Genomic DNA, 22,987 nt, shown 5'->3' with positions numbered 1-22,987 from the left:
GGTTTGTCCTGCCATTAGTACCATCATCATTTAGTAAAATCATCTCTCTCTCTGTCTGTCTGTCTCTTTGTATGTCTCACTGTTCCTATGTATGTATCTCACTGTGTCTCTGTATCCATCATTCTCTCTGTCTGTCTGTCTCTTTGTATGTCTCACTGTCCCTATGTATGTATCTCACTGTGTCTCTGTATCCATCATTCTCTCTGTCTGTCTTTCTGTCTTTCTCTTACTGCCTACCTCTCTCTCTGTGGGTCACTGAACGTCATTACTAACTGACACATGCCCTTTCTGAGCACGCTCAGTGACAGACTGGGTTTTGTTTTGTATGATCAAAAAGAAGAAAAAACTAAAAACAAAAAGTGGTGAAATGGCCTTGAACAATGGAGAGAATTAGCCAATTAACTTCATCAAAGAGGAACCTTGACAGGGTTCATTTAAAAACAACCTCATCTGCCAGCAGCCACTGTTTCATCATCTGTGTGTCGTACCGACAACCTCAGAGAACTGTGAAGACTAGCAGCAGGTGAATAGCACAGCCACACATTAGCTTTGCTAGCATACAATTAGCCTTGCTAGCATACATGGCTCAAGGGAAACGGGTCCAGGCGTGAGTTCAGTCCTGAGATGGTCTCCTCATATAGGAACCCAGTGTGTTGCTTATAGCTTAGCATTACACACAGCTCGTCCTGCCCAGCCTTTGTGAGTGAACACTGAAGACCAAAGTGCAAAGACTCCTACTAGATTTTTAGCCTTCCGCATCAGACACCTTAATGAGTCACTGAGGAGTTACGGCAAACCTGGAGAAGCCTCAGGCATCAGCTTCCGTACACATAATGAGCTTGATGTTCACATCTATTAGAGCTTTTCACTCTAAATAGGCATCTAACTTTAGTCAGCAGCTCAGAATAGTGCTGTTTCTCCACAGAGCAAGAGGACAGGCACTAGCGGTACTGAGCAGCTAAGTATAACCAGAGGTGACGTGCTGTGGCCCAGATAGGCAGACACTGCGGAGTCGGGCTGTTGCCAGGCGCTGGATGCCTGATTGTCTGTGCTTATTCAGAGGGCCGTAATGCCCTTTAGTGCCTGTGAGAGATGTGTGGTCTTTTAAAGGGTCCCAGCCTGGGGTGCCTGTGTCTCCATGAATCCTCGCAGGACTGAGTGACTAAGAGCAGGAGCTATAGGACAGGTGGGACTTGTTCTCTGTCAGAATCAATCCATTCGTTGACTTATTTACATTCCCATGAGTGATGAGTCAGCTGACAGCAGTGAGGGGTTGGAAGAGGCCCTTTGAGAGCCGAACGTCTTGACGGCAAACGAGTTGTGTCGTCATTAACGTGGAGCGAATACCCTTGACTACGGAACTGTCTCTTGTCTTGTCGAGCAGAGTTGTGTGAATGATGATCGCCATGCTCTGCAGGCTGGAGATTACGCTCCTGTCTCCCATGTTGAGTCTGAGGGTTGACTGTCAGCTGCTGACCTCCTGATTCACACGAGTCTCGAGCTCAGCAATAAAAAACAATGCTAAAATGCTTTTATAGATCTTCTCTGAACTTATCATGTTCTCCTGAAGAACCCTTTTACTCTGCTGTCTAATTTCGATGCTACATTAGAAGTGGTGTCTCTTTTCAAATGGCAGATCTAATGGATTTTTGCAGTTCACTGGAAGAGCTCCTACTCTCCTGAAGAGTGTAGGCATACTGGTTAAAGGGGACTGGTTAAAGGGACTCCAGGTTAAGGGGGCCCCTTAAGGGGACTCGTTAAGGTGTTTCTAACTCAATCTCCAGGTTACACGTGCTGGGAAAACTCCTAAATGTGCATTGATCTCTGTCTTTCAGTGGAATCACTTCACCCTGTGCAGCTTCAGTATAATCCACTTATGCAGAAGTACTATTCATTCTTATTAGTGAGTCACAGAGCAGTGTAAACAGAGCTCTCCTCCACCCTGCAGTCTGCTCGTCTGTTAGCCTCTACAGGAGGAGAGGGACAGTTTCAATGGACCGACGCGTCTGAGGAGTGAGGCAGGAAGGTAAACTGTTTTATTCCTGTGCTGCAGTGCACACTGGAGGACACAGTGATTTATATGTGCTTATCACCACGCAGCAGCACCCCTAACCAGAGAAAAGAGGTCTGAGAGTGGACAGACACCTCCCCCGCCTGTCTCTCTCTCTCTCTCTCTCTCACACACACACACACACACACACACACACACACACACACACACAACTCCCCTCTCTCACACACACAAGCCCCCTCACACACACTCACACAACCCCCTCACACACACACACACACACACACACACACACACACACACACAAGCCCCCTCAAACACACACACACAACTTCCCTCTCACACGCACACGTACAACTCCCCTCTCTCTCACACACACACAACCCCCCTCTCACTCACACACACACACACACACAGCTCCCCTCTCTCTCTCTCTCTCTCTCTCTCTCACACACACACACACACACACAGAAACCCCATCTCACACAAACACATCTCCCATCTCTCACACACACAACCCCTGTCTTTCACACACACATCCACCGTCTCTCACACACAACCCCTATGAGATGCTGGATGTATTCTGCTACAGAGGGAATCATAAAGTACTGTGTATCCACCCTCATTGTCACTCACATGCTGATAAATACAATTCAGCCTATTATATATTATCACCGCCCACTTTATTAGAAGCATTCATTTTTTAAAAGATGTTGTAGGTGTGTAGTTAAAGACTACAGCCCATGTGTGCCCATATACAGGGTGTCTTCTCCTCCTCTAGGTTTTCATCAGTGGTCAGATATTTTTGGTTAGTGGACTACTTTTAATCCCGTAGTGACACTGACACATCCAAAACCCAGCAACGCTGTTGTGACCGATAAACATACAGTAGCTATGACGCCACTGGAATATCAGTGGTGATGCTGTGTGGAGAAGTGTCTGGTCAAATATAATTATCCTGTGGTACAGAAACAGAGCAACAATCAACAGGGTGGAGCTGGGCTTGGGCTTGGGGAACAGCAACGAACAGGAGAGTCTCTGACCAACTGGAGAGAGTCTGACCAGCAGGGTGAGAAATTGTAAGGTTTGTGCACCTAAACCCATTCAGCCATTAAGTGTTTCTAAGGGGCTGATTAGTTGTGTGTGCTATTTAGAAATACCATAATATTGCTATTTGCTTGTAGATTACAATAATTTTCACAGCATTATAAATAGTGTGTAAAGCTAACAGAATGTAATTAAAATGTACACTGACATGAACCTGAAGGTCTGAATGGTGTGCAGTCATGGGGTGTAATGGCTGTGGTCAGGAATGCTGACCAGTGAAATGGAGGATTATATTTCCTCTCAGAAATGTTAGTAAAGCTGCCTGCTGATGGTCCTTCTGAACCTCCTGAAATCAGAGCTTCACAATTACCTGTTTGTGTGGTGAAGTGATGAGGCGGTGTTAAGGGTCCGGGTGGATTGTGTTCCACCTTACACACTGAGTGCTCACCCTTACACACTGAGAGTGCTCACCCTTACACACTGAGAGTGTTCACCCTTACACACTGAGTGCTCACCCTTACACACTGAGAGTGTTCACCCTTACACACTGAGTGCTCACCCTTACACACTGAGAGTGTTCACCCTTACACACTGAGTGTTCACCCTTACACACTGAGTGTTCACCCTTACACACTGAGTGTTCACCCTTACACACTGAGAGTGTTCACCCTTACACACTGAGAGTGTTCACCCTTACACACTGAGTGCTCACCCTTACACACTGAGAGTGCTCACCCTTACACACTGAGTGTTCACCCTTACACACTGAGTGTTCACCCTTACACACTGAGTGCTCACCCTTACACACTGAGAGTGTTCCCCCTTACACACTGAGAGTGTTCACCCTTACGCACTGAGTGTTCACCCTTACGCACTGAGTGTTCACCCTTACACACTGAGTGCTCACCCTTACACACTGAGAGTGCTCACCCTTACACACTGAGAGTGCTCACCCTTACACACTGAGAGTGCTCACCCTTACACACTGAGTGCTCACCCTTACACACTGAGAGTGCTCACCCTTACACACTGAGAGTGCTCACCCTTACACACTGAGAGTGCTCACCCTTACACACTGAGAGTGTTCACTTTGACCCTCATGGAGTTGGCCACCTGTCTTTATACCACTGCACTGACCAGACCATCTGGCCCAAAGGCCAGTTATATCCATACAATTCAGATGAAAAAAATTAACAGAACCTCTCTCTCTCTCTCTCTCTCTCTCTCTCTCTCTCTCTCATTTGACACTACTCAAATCTAACTGTGCCGCATGTGTGTTGATGTTTGCTGTAGATTATGGAGAGTGTTGGCACAGATGCAGCATGCACCTGCAAATGGGGGAAAACACCAAACCTGAAGGATGAAGTGCTGCTGTTGGCACTTCAGCCACAGGAAACAAAGATCATAATACAGGAATAAACCATGGCAGCTGGATTCACGTGTGTCCTACTCATTTAGGTTTTCTACCAAACACATTGTTATTGTACTTAAATCGTCTTCTGTAGCGTACGTGCGTGTGCGTGCGTGCGTGCGTGTGTGTGTGTGTGTGCTTGTGCGCTGAGGAGCGTCATTACTGGCTCTAATATGTCTGACGCTTTATTCTACCAAATTGAGTCTTTGTTTCAAAAACTGAATAAAAACCTCCTTTAAAACTAGAGTCCTCATGGTTAATTAGATGAGAAACACTTCACATGCTCACAGGCAAGTCAAGTGAATGTTTGAATGTCTGCTTCAATGAGCCAGTGCTGGCCTGCCGTTCCCCAAGTGCAGTAAAAAGCAGACACAGTCCTGAACATGCCCCGTTAATATATGTTTATTATTGATTTTCTAGTTCTTTTTGTAATCCATAAGGGCAATTTGAATGCAGACAGCAGAGTTTCCCCTATTACAGTGTAGCGTGTTCAGTCAGTTCAGATTCGCACAGGCATGGGACATATGACCTAGATCAGCCGCTCCTCCTCAGGTGAAACTCAACATCCCTCTGAATTTTTGTCACGATTTGATGGCTGCTCATCATCGCTCCGTGGGTGAGTGGCAGGTAATCTGGAATATGTCCCTGGCTCTCTGTAGGACAGCACTGAATAAGTGTACGGCCCTATCCAGTTTCCATGCTTGAAATGGTGCTATAATTCCTAAGGCGCGGGGGGTCATCAGTGCTCCCTACAAGGCTGTGAGTGGGTGGCACGAAGACTACACAGAGCAATCAGGGTCCTCATAGTGCACTCAGGGTCCTCACAGTGCACTCAGGGTCCTCACAGTGCAATCAGGGTCCTCACAGTGCATTCAGGGTCCTCACAGACCAATCAGGGTCCTCACAGGGCATTCAGGGTCTTCAGAGTGCACTCAGTGTCCTCACAGAGCACTCAGGGTCCTCACAGAGCAATCAGGGTCCTCACAGTGCAATCAGGGTCCTCACAGTGCATTCAGGGTCCTCACAGGGCATTCAGGGTCTTCACAGTGCACTCAGTGTCCTCACAGAGCACTCAGGGTCCTCACAGAGCAATCAGGGTCCTCACAGTGCAATCAGGGTCCTCACAGTGCATTCAGGGTCCTCACAGTGCATTCAGGGTCCTCACAGAGCAATCAGGATCCTCACAGAGCAATCAGGGTCCTCACAGAGCAATCAGGGTCCTCACAGAGCAATCAGGGTCCTCACAGAGCAATCAGGGTCCTCACAGTGCACTCAGTGTCCTCACAGTGCACTCAGGGTCCTCACAGTGCACTCAGGGTCCTCACAGTGCAATCAGGGTCCTCACAGTGCATTCAGGGTCCTCACAGAGCAATCAGGGTCCTCACAGGGCATTCAGGGTCTTCACAGAGCGGTGAGGATCCACACAGAGTAATCATGGTCCACACAGAGTGGTCAGGGTCTTACTTGCACCATTATAAACCAGTGTTCATAGCCAAGTGTAGCCCTGCAGGTGTTGCACAGGACCACGGGTTCAAATGGCAGAACAGTGATAAGGGTCAGCATAAGGGTCATCTTGAGGGTCAACTGCTTCAGCTCCACTGTCTGGTGTGTTTTTATTTGATTGACAGAATGTGTTGTGTAATATGAAGATACATATACTTGCCACTCCAGTTTTTTTTATTTTATTTTATTACATTTTTTTTTTTACTTTATTCATCCCTGTACAGGCCACATCGAACGTGAGTGGTGCAGTAATACGGGCAGGAAGCACAGGAATGATGAGCTTATTAAAGACACACTGTCAGCTGTGGGCTTTGGCTTCTGCTGCCTTCCTATTGGCTAGCAACAGAGAGGAGGAGCCAGTAGAAGGAGAGAAAGGGAAAGAGGGGGAGGGAGAGAGAGCAAGGGGGAGGGTTAGAGAGAGAGAGAGGGGGGGGGGGGGATACGGCTCAGTGCTGTATAGGGAATGCCCCGTAGAAGCTCCTGCTGCCGATAACGGCAGCAGCTCTGAGATCGAGAGCGCGGGCACAGCAGAGAGCGGGAGACAGGAGACGAAAGGAGACCAGAGGAGACGAAAGGAGACCAGAGGAAAGGAAAGGAGACCAGAGGAGATGAAAGGAGATGAGAAGAGACTAGGAGAGAGCAAGGCTCCAAGCACCACGAGACTCTAAAGCAGATTATGGAGGTTCTACGAGACGCCCCAGTGCAGCACAGAAGATAGAGGGGAGGGGAGGAGAAGAGAGGAGAGGGGAGGAGAAGAGAGGAGAGGGCAGGGGAAGAGAGGAGAGGGGAGGAGAAGAGAGGAGAGGGGAGGAGAAGAGAGGAGAGGGGAGGAGAAGAGAGGAGAGGGGAGGAGAAGAGAGGAGAGGGGAGGGGAAGTTAGAAGCTGTGTGAACTCTTGGTTCTTCCTGTGGTGGTCAGCAGGCGGAGAGGAACAGCTGATTGAGCTGTGGCCTGACACCCACTCCCAGGGCACAGGTGGAGACGTGCTGACTGCTGGAGATTCCCACAGCCACTACCGGGACTCGCACTGCATTCTGGGCCACACAGAGCAGCCGTGGGTTAAACGTAAAAGATCCAGTTCTGCTGGTTCCCACGCTGGGTGTCAGGGGGCGGGCAGGACGCCGGCGCCTCACGGTTAGCCGGACATTCCGACTTTGCGTTCTGAGCGACATGGTGGAGGATGGACTAGAAACAGCTGCAGACCCAGAGCATGGAGAAGTCGAGTAGTGAGGAGTCCGTCATCCATCACAGCCCCTCCGTGGACAGCCACGCTTCTAACTTTGCACACGCCTCCAACTCGGGCCGGCCGTTCGGGGGCAGGGGCTTCACCGCAGGCGCCTTCTACGGCTCCGCAGGGTCACGGCAGACGGCCGCGGACGGCGCCGCTCAGACCACAGCCCCAGCCGACAAGGGCACGAGGCCCAGCGCCCCCAAAGGCAGTAAATACGTGGTGTTTTACCTGGACCTGTCATTTGTGTTCCTTCTAGAGTTCAAGAAGTGCAACATGGCACGAGGCTGTTTGTGCTGTCTGAAATACTCCATGTTCTTCTTCAACCTCATCTTCTGGGTAAGTGATGTGGCTTCTGCTGTACCTGTACACCTTGTGTTTCTCTCTGTGATGATGATTGTGTGTGTGTGTGTGTGTGTGTGTGTGGTCACCGTACCCTGGCTCCTTGCATACCAGCTTGCTGACTGCAGGGCAGATGCATTGTTGTAGTGATGGTTGTCTGCAGGGAAGATCGTACAACAGCGTGGTGTGTTGGTGGGACTTTCCTGTCATGCGTTTCTCTGGGTTACGTCAGGCTCTGTTCGCCATGTGCGCTCATTTATGAACACGCTACTATTTCTGTCTCTGCCATTGAGTGTCCTGGGGGGCCCACGGCCAAATGAGCCGGTGTGCAGTTTTAAGAACCTAGAGCCTGCCGACTGGTCCCATGTGCTCATGGAGCAGTGCTGTTTAATTCACAAGAGCAATCTATGAGTTCATTTTTTTTTTTAACTGACATGATTTACTTTTGCAGTGCAAAATCTTGTTCACTAATATTTAGACCTTGATTTAGTCATTTATTTTGTTTTTGATTTAGTTTAGCCTTATGGAAAGGGTATAAGGTTTATGTAGAGGTTTGCGGCCACTGCACAAAGGCACTTATGCATAAACATTTCAAACCTTTACACTTATACATACACACCACACATGCATACACACTCTCTAGCACACAGGCTCACACACACACACACACACACACAGGCACACTAAACACACGCGCCCCTGAGAGCCGGTATCTGGGGCACATCTGATGCAATATGTAGTTCAGTATGGAGACTGTGAAGGGAAGATAGGGGAGTGTGTCTGTGGTGTGAGTGTGTTCGTCAGTGTGCCTAGCTATAGTGCTGTCGGTTATTGTGTCAGTGTAGTTCTGCCACTGTCCACCAGAGGGACCCCCTCTCAGTAATGCTTCAGTACACAATTCCACAGGTCAGCACAGCTCGAACCTGATATGGGGCAAAGGCTGATGTATGAAGACATTAGGGGTCAGGACAGCAGTGTGTTCCTGTCTCCCTCTGAAACACACTAGGACACTGGACACTTTTGTGCTGTGTGTGCATATTCGTGTGTGTGTGTGTGTGTGTGTGTGTGTGTGTGTGTGTGTGTGTGTGTGTGTGTGTGTGTGTGTGCGTGCATTTGTGTGTGGTTTGTGTGTATATGTGCGTGCTTGTACCCTGTATGTGTGTGTGTGTGTGTGTGTGTGTGTGTGTGTTTATATATGCAGGGTGTCTGTGATCTGACAGAAAAAGTGTCAGGCTTTTGTGAATGTTCAAACCACAGTGGAGGTGGTCATTTTGCTAACAACCTCAGTGATTTGTCAGAGTCTCTTTGCCACAGATGGCTGTCACAACTGAGATGTGTGTGCGTGTGTGCGTGTGTGCGTGCGTGCGTGTGTGTGTGTGTGTGTGTTTATGCAGGTTGAAGGTTCCTGGTTCCTCCTGTCCACCGATTCAGCTCGACTCGGTTAATGACAGCGCTACTTAATGACAGGGCTACTTAATGACAGGGCTACTTTGCGCTGTGCTGTAGGGTTCAGTGTAAAGCAGAACACTTTTTCTAAAGTGGATGATGGTATTTTTCCAAAATTATGAATAAACACAAAACAAATTGCTGACAGGGGAGATGTGAAATTACCAACATGAGCTGCTAACTGTTACGTCCTAGTAAATCGATGTCACCACCACCACCACTACACACTACCTACCTCCATCACCACACTCCCACCAACACCACCACTACTACACTCCCTCCACTACACTCCCACCACCACCCTCCCACCACCACTACCATCACTCCCACCACTACCACTACACACTACCTACCTCCATCACCACACTCCCACCACCACTACTACACTCCCTCCACTACACTCCCACCACCACTACCATCACTCCCACCACCACCCTCCCACCACCACTACCATCACTCCCACCACCACCACCACCATACCATCACTCCCACCACCACTACACACTACCCACCTCCATCACCACACTCCCACCACCACCACCACCACCACTACACACTACCCACCTCCATCACCACACTCCCACCACCACCACCACCACCACTACACACTACCTACCTCCATCACCACACTCCCACAACCACTACTACACTCCCTCCACTACACTCCCACCACCACTACCATCACTCCCACCACCACCATCACTACTACACTCCCTCCACCACCACCACTACTACACTCCCTCCACTACACTCCCACCACCACTACCACCACCATCACCCCCACCACCGCCATGCCATCACTCCCACCACCACCACCACCACCATCACCCCCACCACTACCATCACACTCCCACCACCACCACCACTACACACTACCTACCTCCATTACCACACTCCCACCACCACTACTACACTCCCTCCACTGCACTCCCACCACCACCCTCCCACCACCACTACCATCACTCCCACCACCACACTCCCACCACCACACTCCCACCACCACTACCATCACTCCCACCACCACACTCCCACCACCACCACCACCACCACTACACACTACCTACCTCCATTACCACACTCCCACCACCACTACTACACTCCCTCCACTGCACTCCCACCACCACTACCATCACTCCCACCACCACACTCCCACCACCACCACCACTACTACACTCCCACCACCACCCTCCCACCACCACTACCATCACTCCCACCACCACACTCCCACCACCACCACCACTACACACTACCTACCTCCATCACCACACTCCCACCACCACTACTACACTCCCTCCACTACACTCCCATCACCACCACTCCTATGACACCTCTAACATACTTCTTAATCAGCTCCCTACAATCTACACCACCTCTGTACCTTTTGTTCGTGGAGTGGTATAATCTCTGTATGACTTAGGTCACACCTGTCACCTGTGTCAGATCAGGTAGCTCCTGTCCATTACCCCTGTCAATTCTTATTACCCCTTTCAGCTCTTTTACCCATGTCAGCTCTATTACCACTCTGTCCTCTGTGGGCCTGGCATGTCTGTATACACCTGCAGTCATATGCAGTACCTTGTTGGATCTCTGTAGGTGTTGTATATGGCAACGGCTGGAGATTTGTCACATCATCCATCATACCTATATCAGTGGTGTTACATTACTCTGCGTGGTACAGCTGTGTTACATTACTCTGCATGGTACAGTGGTGTTACATTACTCTGCGTGGTACAGCTGTGTTACATTACTCTGCGTGGTACAGCTGTGTTACATTACTCTGCGTGGTACAGCTGTGTTACATTACTCTGCATGGATCAGCAGTGTTACATTACTCTGCATGGATCAGCGGTGTTGCATTACTCTGCATGGATCAGCGGTGTTGCATTACTCTGCATGGTACAGCTGTTACATTACTCTTCGTGATACAGCTGTGTTACATTTCTCTGTATGGATGAGCGGTGTTACATTACTCTGCGTGGTCCAGTGGTGTTACATTACTCTGTGTGGCACAGCTGTGTTACATTACTCTGCCTGGATCAGTGGTGTTACATTACTCTGCGTGGTTCAGCCCAAGTGCTGCCTGAGGACCTTTACCACAGGACAGATTCCTTTAACAAGGGACTTATTTCTCCAGCTCCATTAAACACTTGTTTTCAGCGCAGACTGTTTACTAAACTGTCCTGAAAAGCAGCACAGATACAGCAGGTTACTCAAGGAAACACAAAATGAGAAGTGAAATATAGAGGGAAAGATGAGCTCCTCAAGCAAGGTTCATATTCATTATGTGTTCTTCTTTAAATCTGTGAGAGATCGCCATGCAGTGTGGATGCTTGTGTCTCATCAGTGTCACATATGGGAGCTGCCGGCCGCTACATCAAAGAAATATATGACATGAAAGAAATTGATTCAAACCTTGTGTGCATTTTAAGCCTAAACAAAAATTTAAAAGTACATTTAAATATCAATAAATGTGAACTATTGTTGCAAATAATTAAAGAAAAACACTTAAATTAAATGGTTAGAAACTGAAAGTGATACCCCATGATGAAAGGACAGGGTACCCTATGTAAAACATGAAACGCACAAAAAAACTGTGTAGAAACAGAATAAACTGAATAAAATAAACGACACTAAAATAATATATGTGGGGCAATTTTTAAAAGACTAGTTTGAAAACTAAAATGTATATATTCTGTTATGTAATATAATTTTATTATACTTGCAAAGTTACACGTGAGAAAACAACAGTAACATAATACTGAAATACTGAAATGCTTGCAGGAGACTGAGAAGATATATGTTTACCCTGTCCAATCAGAACTGGGCACCAGACAGCAGGAAATGGACCAGAAAGATGGAATGAACCCAGGCATTGTCTCCAAGATAGTTACTGCAACCTCTTAATATATTGTATCTGTACATGAGAGTCATTGAGGAGGGGGGAGGGGCCACTACAGGAGAGATATTGATGCTTCTCTGGAGCCAATCAGGAGGGTAGGTGCAGTTTGTAGCCCCACCAGCAGACCAGACAAAGACCGCGTGTCTGCTCCTGCTCTGGAGATGCTCTGGAGTCCTGCTCCAGTGTGCGTCTGTGTCAGTCTAAGTCTAAGTTTTGTATAATTATTGTGTTGTTAGTTTTGCAAAAAAAGTGCAATGCATGTGTGTTCAGGGTGTAAGTGTGCTCAGTCTGTATGGGTGTTCAGGGTGCACGTGTGCTCAGTGTACATGTGTGTATGTGTGTTCAAGGTGCATATGTGCTCAATGTGCATGTGTGTTCAGTGTACATGTGTGTTCAGGGTGTATGTGTGTCAGGGTGTAGGTGTGTTCAGGGTGTATGTGTGTTCAGTGTACATGTGTGTTCAGGGTGTATGTGTGTTCAGGGTGTATGTGTGTCAGGGTGCATATGTGCTCAATGTGCATGTGTGTTCAGTGTACATGTGTGTTCAGGGTGTATGTGTGTCAGGGTGTATGTGTGTTCAGGGTGTATGTGTGTTCAGTGTACATGTGTGTTCAGGGTGTATGTGTGTCAGGGTGTATGTGTGTTCAGTGTACATGTGTGTTCAGGGTGTATGTGTGTTCAGGGTGCATATGTGCTCAATGTGCATGTGTGTTCAGTGTACATGTGTGTTCAGGGTGTATGTGTGTTCAGGGTGCATATGTGCTTAATGTGCATGTGTGTTCAGTGTACATGTGTGTTCAGGGTGTATGTGTGTTCAGTGTACATGTGTGTTCAGGGTGTATGTGTGTTCAGGGTGTATGTGTGTTCAGGGTGTATGTGTGTTCAGTGTACATGTGTGTTCAGGGTGTATGTGTGTTCAGGGTGCATATGTGCTCAATGTGCATGTGTGTTCAGTGTACATGTGTGTTCAGGGTGTATGTGTGTTCAGTGTACATGTGTGTTCAGTGTACATGTGTGTTCAGGGTGTATGTGTGTTCAGTGTACATGTGTGTTCAGGGTGTATGTGTGTTCAGGGTGTATGTGTGTGAGGAATCATCTTGCTCTTTTCCCTTGCTCTTACTTCTTTGCAGCTCTAAGCAGCTGAGCTGAGCGCCTGTCCGTGCGGGAGGCAGCAGTCATTAATATCACCTCGTTCCGCTCCCTGATCCTCAACCCAGTTTTCATTAGAACATCCCCATCCACCACATTAAACCATCCAGACGTTTAGTTCCTGGGAGGACACAAGGATTTCGTGAAGTCATATTTCACCCACAGCTGTTCACTGATGAGAATAGTTGGGCCGTGATGCATCTGAAGCTGTAACATGGAGCAGTTCATGTGTTCTTCACGTGTCATATCTTCACGTGTAATGCCTACACATGTAATTCCCTCACATGGGCATGGCTGTGTGGTAGCCACGCCCCCGATGCCCGGTGGCTGATTCCTGCCACTGCTGCATTATTACTGTGTTCATGTGATGGATAGAACACTCAGAAAGGGACTCTGGTCTGGATCATGCACAGTGTAAACAGGGACGTTTCTATGACGCCCAGAGACTACATAAATAAGCCCTTGAAAGTGTATTTATTTAACTTTTTTTTGCCGTATCTTTAGTGACAGAGAGGACTCAGTCAGTTCCCTCCAGACGGACAAATCAATGCAATTGTGACCTTTGCCACTGAATTACTATGAATTATTAGAAAAGCACATTGACTTCCACAACACAACTGCACCCCAAAGCAGGTGATCCAGGGAGTGGATCAGAGCCTCGCGGCCAGCCGCCGTGTGCAGGGCGCGGGGGCAATTCTGGATCAGCGCTTTTGGAAGAACGGAGACAGGCTCTCTAATCGCTTAGCAAGCCACCTCAGCATCTCTTCGTCTAGCGTTGACTGCTGGCCAAAGAAGAATTTCAGTCTGATTTGGTTCGGTTCTGATCGTGCAAGACACGTCCTGGAGGCTCATGAGTAATCCTGATGCTGTTCGTTTGGGTCTATCAAAGTGTGATTTTTCCTGTCTGACTCCCAGGGTGAAGCCCCGTGTCTGTCTGCGATGTTGGACTTGACTGGATGTCTTGGTGGGCTTGTCACACCTATTTCGTCATGTTCTCTCTAGAATGTCAATATGTCACTTTTATTTAGCCTGTAGAACATCATTAATTCAATAAGTGTACATCATGGTTATTTATTTATTTATTCCATGTTAGCACTGTTTATAGGTGAACCGAAGACCTGGCAAAGGTCTGGGCTCTTGAAGGGTTAGAGTGGACCATCATTGCATTAGAAATATAATGTGGTTGTTTTTTGTTTTGTTTAAGCACACTAAGACTCTTGCCTGCTCTAAGGGTTAGGGTTAGAGTTCAGTCTACGTTTTGTCAGTCACAGGATCAGAGACATGGGCTTGCTATTTCACGCCCTCATGCCCTCATCATCTGATTCTGAATTCAGCTCTCGATTATGTGAATATGCAGAGGATGTGATTTGAACAGTTTCTCTTTTGAGGAACCTGGAAGGTTTTGCAAACATTATCCGACTACCAGTATCACTATCCTACCGACCATCACCACCACTGAAATGGTTATAAATCTTTCCATTTTACCTCTAGCTGCAATTACCATCAGTAAAACCAAACATAAAAAGAGCATTTTGCTTTGTGCATTCCTGCACTACATGGAAGTGTGAGTTTGATGTGTTTCTGGGTTGCCTTCATTGAGAGGGCGTTGGATAGCCCCCAGCATGTAATAGAGTTATAGTGAGGAATCTCATTTAGTGAGCAGTTGTCCATCACTTGGAGTCAACATCCTGGACATTCAGATGGTGAAAGTGGATGTGTGTAAAAAATATGGCTGCATGTTGCTGCAAGCCAAATTGATTGAAAGCAGACTGTCCGCAATGCACAGAATCAGTCACTACAGCATCAATCTCCACACACACCACATATACCCCCCGTTAGCTCGGACATAACAGTCAGCACACCACACACACCACAGTCAGCACACACACCACAGATTCTACAGTTAGCTCAACACAGGGTTGCCAACTCTCACGCATTGAGCGTGAGACACACACGCATTTGACCGTTTTCACACGCTCTCACGCCACACTTCCGATATCTCACGCCGAAAAAAAAATCTAGTTTATTTACCTCTGTGATCCACATATATGATTCAATGAGTTACTAGTTCGCTCTGACGCCAACCACCAGCAATCGATAGATCACGATATAACACTTAATTTGTGTCCATTTTACGTTCGCCACCCCCCCGCTCAATAACTTACGTTCGCCAATCCCCCCCCCCCCCCCCGCTCACTCCAAGCGAACGTTGGCAACCCTGTCAACATATACACCACAGTCACCACAGACAATGCAGTGCAACTCCAACAGTCCCCCCTGAATTACCAGTTCCAAACCTGTACACTACACTGTCTGTTACCAGTTCCAAACCTGTACACTACACTGTCTGTTACCAGTTCCAGACCTGCACACTACACTGTCTGTTACACTACACTGTCTGTTACCAGTTCCAAACCTGTACACTACACTGTCTGTTACCAGTTCCAAACCTGTACACTACAGTTACTTCTGACACACCTGTTTACCCTAACTGCAGAATGGCATGTTGGGCAGATTCCAGGCTGGGCTGTACAGCAGAGGTGGCGGAGACAACAGTTGCAGTGTCTGGCCGTCCCTGCGTTAGCGTCGGGGCTAATGTACCTGTTAGCGTTGGTGCTGACTGACAGCCCCAGCCCTGCTGTCACCTTGTCGCCCATTGACAACAGTAAACAGATTCTGTGATTTTATCTTCCTGAACCATGCAAACAAATGTAGCCCAGCGGCTTTGGCTGTTTGAAGGTGGTTTTTACCCCACTGAAAAAAAATATTTAGTCTTTAATTTTGCTGTCTTAGTCCCACTCATGAGTCATGACATGGAGAAGGGGACTCCATCAATCATGTTTAATGAGTTACCCGTTTCAGAGAATTACTTGTTTTTGTAAAGCGATTATAGCCCCGATTTTTTACAAATAATTCATGAAGGTGTTTCATGCTTTCAATGAGTTGTTTCATATTAAAATGTATTTACCACAAACCATTAATGATACATTCACACCTTTGATTAAACTAGAAATGTGTGTATAATTTGTTTTGATGCTGTGTGCATAAAGTTTTAATGACATTTCTGCAAATGTGCAAACGAAGCAGAAAGCAAAAAAAAGTGTACACAGTCGGGAGAGCCGTGCTGACACAGTGAGGAGAGTTGTGCTGACACAGTCGGGAGAGCCGTGCTGACACAGTGAGGAGAGTTGTGCTGACACAGTGTGGAGAGCCGTGCTGACACAGTGTGGAGAGTTGAGCTGACAAGGAGAGCCGTGCTGACACAGTGAGGAGAGTCATGCTGACACAGTCGAGAGAGTCGTGCTGACACAGTCGAGAGAGTCGTGCTGACACAGTGGGGAGAGCCGTGCTGACACAGTGTGGAGAGCCGTGCTGACACAGTGTGGAGAGAGTCGTGCTGACACAGTCGAGAGAGTCGTGCTGACACAGTCGAGAGAGTCGTGCTGACACAGTGGGGAGAGTCGTGCTGACACAGTGGGGAGAGTCATGCTGACACAGTGTGGAGAGTCGTGCTGACACAGTCTGGAGAGCCGTGCTGACACAGTGGGGAGAGCCGTGCTGACACAGTGGGGAGAGCCGTGCTGACACAGTGTGGCGAGCCGTGCTGACACAGTCGAGAGAGTCGTGCTGACACAGTGTGGAGAGTCGTGCTGACACAGTGTGGAGAGTCGTGCTGACACAGTGTGGAGAGTCGTGCTGACACAGTCGAGAGAGTCGTGCTGACACAGTGGGGAGAGTCGTGCTGACACAGTGTGGAGAGTCGTGCTGACACAGTGTGGAGAGTCGTGCTGACACAGTGTGGAGAGTCGTGCTGACACAGTGTGGAGAGTCGTGCTGACACAGTCGAGAGAGCCGTGCTGACACAGTGGGGAGAGCCGTGCTGACACAGTGGGGAGAGCCGTGCTGACACAGTGTGGAGAGAGTCGTGCTGACACAGTCGAGAGAGTCGTGCTGACACAGTCGAGAGAGTCGTGCTGACACAGTGGGGAGAGCCGTGCTGACACAGTCGAGAGAGCCGTGCTGACACAGTGGGGAGAGCCGTGCTGACACAGTGGGGAGAGCCGTGCTGACACAGTCGAGAGAGCCGTGCTGACACAGTGGGGAGAGTCGTGCTGACACAGTCGAGAGAACCGTGCTGACACAGTGTGGAGAGCAGCCAGCTACATTTATGCAGATATTTTCTCTGCACTGACTTATTGCTTTAGGCTATTGTTTTAAGTAATAAATTAACTTTTCTAATTAACATAAATGTTTTGCAACCTTTAGTTTAATAGCTTAACTAAGACCAGTTCAGTTAGGCTCCTTTATTTTGAGGTTGCACCTGCCCTATAGTTTATATGGTAACACTGAATAGTATATGAGTGCTTTCAAGGTGTACCAGCTGTAATCTTTATAGCCCATCATGCCACTGACTTCACAATTCCAGTAATGACTGGAAAGGGTTAATGGTGTACTAGATCTGATCTTAACATAGGCCATGGAGTTGGGTGATTGTGCCAATGGTAATTTAAGATGCCATTCTCCAGAAATATCAGTGGACAACTGGCTGAGGGATGTAAGTTGAGAAGCAGCATGAATGTGCAAGTGCAGTGAGAAAGCCACACAAGAGTCTCACGTGTGGAGCCATAGGAGAATCTCACGTGTGCTGGCAAAGAAGTGTCTCACGTGTGCTGCCACAGGAGAATCGTACGCGTTTTGCCATAGTTGGTGGCTGAATATCTCTCAACCTGCAATGCCCTGAACGCAAGCTAACACATTCTGCTTGGTGCCATGTGCCAGGTCTCTGGGTGTGGTTAAGGTGTTTATCCATGTGTGTGGAAAGACCTACAGCCCAAGGCACTTTCCTCTGTGCACTTGATGGATGTGCAGGGGGAATGGAAATACTTGCAAGCAATATTTCTGTGCTCCTTTATCCCACAACCCCTGGCGCACCCACACATATTCAGATTATTAACTGGCCATTACTGGAATTGTGAAGTTGATGGTATAATGCGGTATAAGACTTGTAATAGGGTATAAGGATTAGACCTGTGATGGGGTATAAGGATTAGACCTGTGATGGGGTATAAGGGTTAGACCTGTGATGGGGTATAAGGGTTAGACCTGTAATGGGGTGAACAGGTTAGACCTGTGATGGGGTATAAGGGTTAGACCTGTGATGGGGTATAAAGGTCAGACTCGTGTGGACACCTTTACTCACAGAGTTGGAAACAAGCAGTCAAACTCGTGATCTTCATCCTCAACTCCAAGCGCTGCTTTTATCTGTTACATTCACATGCATCACTGCTTTCCATGAGCGTCATGGACAACAGAGACATCGTTGCCTCAAACAATCAGTGCAGACATAAAAGAAACACACACCACCATGACCCTATATGAATGTGTACAGTGAATCACCTGGGAACTGATCAGAAGATGCTTCGTTATGCCAAGGATGTGAGCATCCAGTGAATCCATACAAGAGTACTGGAACACGTCCCATCTTCACTGGATCTCTTCTGAATGAAAGACATGGACATGTTTGAGAGGCCATACTGAGAGCAGAGGTCCTGTAACCACAGTGGTCTTGTAACCACAGTGGTCCTGTAACCCAGGGCCGGCGCCACGGGGGGGGGCGAATGGGGGCGTCACCCCCTCAGGCGAGGTGTCCCGCCCCCTCAATGTAAAAAATAAGACCCATTTATTTTACAACAATCGCTACATGGTGCCCCCTCGGCCGCTCGACAATCGTTACACGCAGCCCCCCCCCCCCCCCCCCGCTCAACAACTTACGTTCGCCCCCCCCCCCCCCAGGTCCTGTTCATGTAGCCACAGTCTGGGGCGCTTGGGCCCCATGACCGGGGCAGAGCTGATACTGCTGAGCTTTGTACACAGCTGACAGTCACTCTGAACTGGTTTCTTGTCTGCCACACATGATCATAGGCCCCATTTTGGCTCAAAATAGCCCACTGAATGTTCCAGATAAAAGCTGTAGGACAGTAGTAGGTTTCTGTAGGACAATAATGGGTTTCTGTAGGACAGTAGTGGGTTTCTGTAGGACAGTAGTGGGTTTCTGTAGGACAGTAGTGGGTTTCTGTAGGACAATAATGGGTTTCTGTAGGACAGTAGTGGGTTTCTGTAGGACAATAATGGGTTTCTGTAGGACAGTAGTGGGTTTCTGTAGGACAGTAGTGGGTTTCTGTAGGACAGTAGTGGGTTTCTATAGGACAATAATGGGTTTCTGTAGGACAGTAGTAGGTTTCTGTAGGACAATAATGGGTTTCTGTAGGACAGTAGTAGGTTTCTGTAGGACAGTAGTGGGTTTCTGTAGGACAGTAGTGGGTTTCTGTAGGACAGTTGGGACTTCTGTAGGACAGTAGTGGGTTCTGTAGGACAGTAGGATGTTCTGTGACGATAACCGCAAAACCGCGGTTATGTAATGCCTACCGAGGTGTTGAGCTCATTACCGCCGTTTATCTATTCATTTATCTATAAAATGAATCGTTTCCATTGCGAAAAAACATTTCCATTGCGATCGCTGTGTACGCGAGAGGAACAGTCCATTAAATAAATTGGGGGGGGGGGGGGGGGGGGGGGAGTTTTTGTGTGCAATTACAAGTAGCGAGTAGCGAAAGTAGCGAAAGTACAAGTCGCTACTTTTCCCCCACAATTTGAACCATGCTGCTTTTCTGTAGATGTTTCTTCAACCGTCAGGGGTGGAGCAGAAAGTGAATCAGGTGGAAGGACAAAGGTGTAAACCAAAGAAAAAAGTGCTCATTTTCATTTAGCACATGCAACCAGCAGGCACGACGGATAATTTTTTTTCAAACCAATATGTGTTGTGCCAAATTCTGACTTCCCTCATTTGCATACGCATAAAGACGCTACAGATGATATTCAGGAGTTACAGTGATTATAACTTAGTTCATTGAGCACTCTAGTTTTGTCCTAACTAGATATTTAGACATAATACTGCTGTAATACTGTGAAGTCATGGTCAGAGGTGAACTTCGGTATAGTTAGTGTGTATTTTATTTTAAAAAATTAACACCCAGTGTGGCTTTGGACATAGATAATGCCGTGCTGTTTGCTGTGATGGATAATTAAAGTCTACCTCTTATTTATGCATAGAAATGTAAATCGACAATATAATCTGTAGCGTCTTTATGCGGATAAACGAGGGGAGTCGGAATTCGACACAACACCGGCTGAAAGCCAAAACTGTCGCACTCGGTGTGGCTTATACAACATTTTCCGAAAAGACCTCCACTCCAGTCCCCAGGAGAATCCGTGCGGACACTGAACTCGCGAGGTATTTGCAGGAGGAAGCCCTCGATTCACTTGCCTGGTGGTGGAAAAATCTAAATCGATTCCCTCTTCTGTCAAACATAGCCAGAAAATATATGACTGTTTACGCTACGAGCACACCATCGGAGCGTGTATTCAGCATGGCAGGCAACATTGCCACCTCGTTTAGATCATCCTTTAAACCGGACAAAGTGAACATGTTGGTTTGTCTTGCAAGGAACATGAAGACGGAAAAATAAGATATTATTTTAAATTCACATTATTCACGTCATTATTAACAAAATTATGGCCATAATTTTGTCTGAAGTATTCACTTTACAACAAATAAAGTTTTTGTTAATTTAAAATTGCATGTTTTTTTTTAATAAATAATTTACCGCGTTGCTCTCTCACCGCGGTAAGAAAAAATCCATACCGTCACAGCCCTAGTAGGACAATAATGGTTTATGTAGGACAGTAGGATGTTCTGTTGGACAGTAGGGGGCTTCCACTTCCAGAATGTTCCTGCTAAAGTTTTGTTGAGTGTTGTAACGTTAAACAGTGTTCATGAGGCCCCGTGATAGGTGTTGAACTTAGGAGTCAGTACAATATCATAAATAAAATAGTTTTGGTTCCTGTCCTTCCAGGTCATTCTTTATATCTCTTTTGAAGTTCTATCCGCTCAAGGTCACACACCTTATAATAGCCTCAGGCTATGGGTAATGGCTATATGATATTACCATCCTGCTTTTCAATGTGCAATACAATAGAGCGCTTGAGGTTTCGCCATTCCAGCGTGTCTGAATGGGGCTCATTCTGCCGTGGCAACGAGAGCGGAAGACAGGCGGAGGTCAGTCGATCAGCATTATGCACGTCCTTCCTGTCGCAGGCATGAACGGTAAAGGTCGCGGAGGGCAAAGGTCATGGGCACTGCATGATTACAGCACTAAAGCTCTCAGTCACGGCCTCTATCGTCAGAACCACGTTGATCTTTAACCAGTAGGACGTTTTTTGACGTGCTGATGTGCAGACGGGGTGGAAGAGTGTGTTTGTGAGCCTGTGAAACTTCTGATTCGGCCTCTTCTCTGCCTGAGCGTGTGGGTCTAGGTGTACGAGTTCCACTTGGTTGTTAATATTATGCACACTGCCCCGGTACCATCTTCACTGAATTCAGCCGGGACATGACAGATAGCAGATATGAACATAAAACACAGGCCTTTAGAGACGCATCTTATCCAGACGCTTGTTGTCTGAGTGGAAGAGAAACATGAGTCATCCCTGCTGCTGGAGTCCAGCTGAACTGAACGGCCTCCTCCTGGACTATTACAGTAATGTAAACACACTGCCACTTAACAGAGTGTTCAAAATACTCTAACCTGTGTGTAAAAACACATACTGGAGGGTGAGGCTCTGTAGGGTGAGGCTCTGGAGGGTGAGGCTCTGGAGGGTGAGGCTCTGGAGGGTGGTTATTTGCACAGAAAGAGAAGGAATGCTAGGAGCTCAGATAGTGGCAGTGCACTGAGACTCTTCAGGGTTGATCAAATATTCCACCTACATAGAACCATGAAGATAAAATACCACAGGGTCAAGGATTTTTCTATATCCTTTCAGTGGGTCTTTATAGACAGAAAGATATGGCAGAAGCTTGGAAAGCTGTTTGCAGCTCACAGGGCTCAAGCTTCAGGAAATAAACTCGGGTTGTATGTCTGAGCTCTGGCCCAATAAACATCACGAGGATGTGTGTAGCCGAGCTATAAAAACCAGCCTGATGATAATGTCTTCATCAGACATTACAAACAGGCCAAACATTAACCTCTGCACTTAGGATTATAATGATTATAACGACCATGAAGTCCATGAAGTCCACGAAGACCCAATTGTGGAGCTAAGCAAACCTCCAGTGTCTCTCTCTCGCTCTCTCTCTCTCTTCCCCCTTCCCCAGAACAGCAGGTTGGATGGTAATTAATAGTTAAAGCAACTGATGTTTCCTGAACCCCACACAGATCCTGCTGGGCTACATGCCCTGCTCACAGCTCTCCTCCTGAAAGACTCCCCCACAATGCCTTGTTCCACTCTAAAAGGATCTGAACACAATGGGGTACTTCATCAAATTATGTCCTAGTGCGTGGGGGCGTCAGAAATAAAGAGGGAGGTGATTTGTAGACTTCGTTTGTTTTTGTAACATGCAGTGGATAACTGATATGGCCAGAATTGTATGAACGCTGTTAGTTGACTTGAACAATTTATTTCAACCTATTTATTATTTATTCTTAATTTGGGGAACATTTTTTACTCATTTAGGACAAACCACCCAAGCAGACCATGGAGTCCTTTCTACCATTCACGGTGCTATGGGTGTTCTCTGAGGCGCAGCACAAGTCTGGATGACGTTAAGTGTTCTGATGTAGTGATTTTGTTTTCGTAGTCCTTGTAATTGGCTTTAAAACACTCAGACAATTCACATCAGAGCCCTGCCTGCTTACTCTCTTGACACCTCACTCTCCTGACACCTCACTCTCCTGACTCTCCCTGTCCTGACACCTCACTCTCCTGACACCTCACTCTCCTGACTCTCCCTGTCCTGACACCTCACTCTCCTGACACCTCACTCTCCTGACTCTCCCTGTCCTGACACCTCACTCTCCTGACACCTCACTCTCCTGACACCTCACTCTCCTGACTCTC

The 22,987-nt window shown here is 47.5% G+C and overlaps 1 protein-coding gene across 5 annotated transcripts in view; it reads left to right on the top strand.

Annotated features, from left to right (window-relative positions):
• Positions 1–22,987, top strand: part of tspan9a (tetraspanin 9a) — a 139,368-nt gene that overhangs the window by 74,722 nt on the left and 41,659 nt on the right. For 4 of the 5 annotated variants that reach the window (XM_076985763.1, XM_076985756.1, XM_076985775.1 and 1 more), the window contains one exon: positions 7,460–7,539. In XM_076985763.1, coding sequence (XP_076841878.1) covers positions 7,477–7,539 — 63 coding nt within the window. In that variant the 5' untranslated portion in view covers positions 7,460–7,476. Of the gene's footprint in view, positions 1–6,836; positions 7,540–22,987 lie in introns of those variants that run through there. The other variant, XM_076985749.1, reaches the window with a different exon arrangement.

Source organism: Brachyhypopomus gauderio, chromosome 2 (genome assembly GCF_052324685.1).
Source record: "Brachyhypopomus gauderio isolate BG-103 chromosome 2, BGAUD_0.2, whole genome shotgun sequence".
NCBI lineage: Eukaryota > Metazoa > Chordata > Actinopteri > Gymnotiformes > Hypopomidae > Brachyhypopomus > Brachyhypopomus gauderio.
The sequence above is the reverse complement of the archived record's forward strand: the minus strand, read 5'-3'. Positions and strand labels throughout refer to the sequence as shown.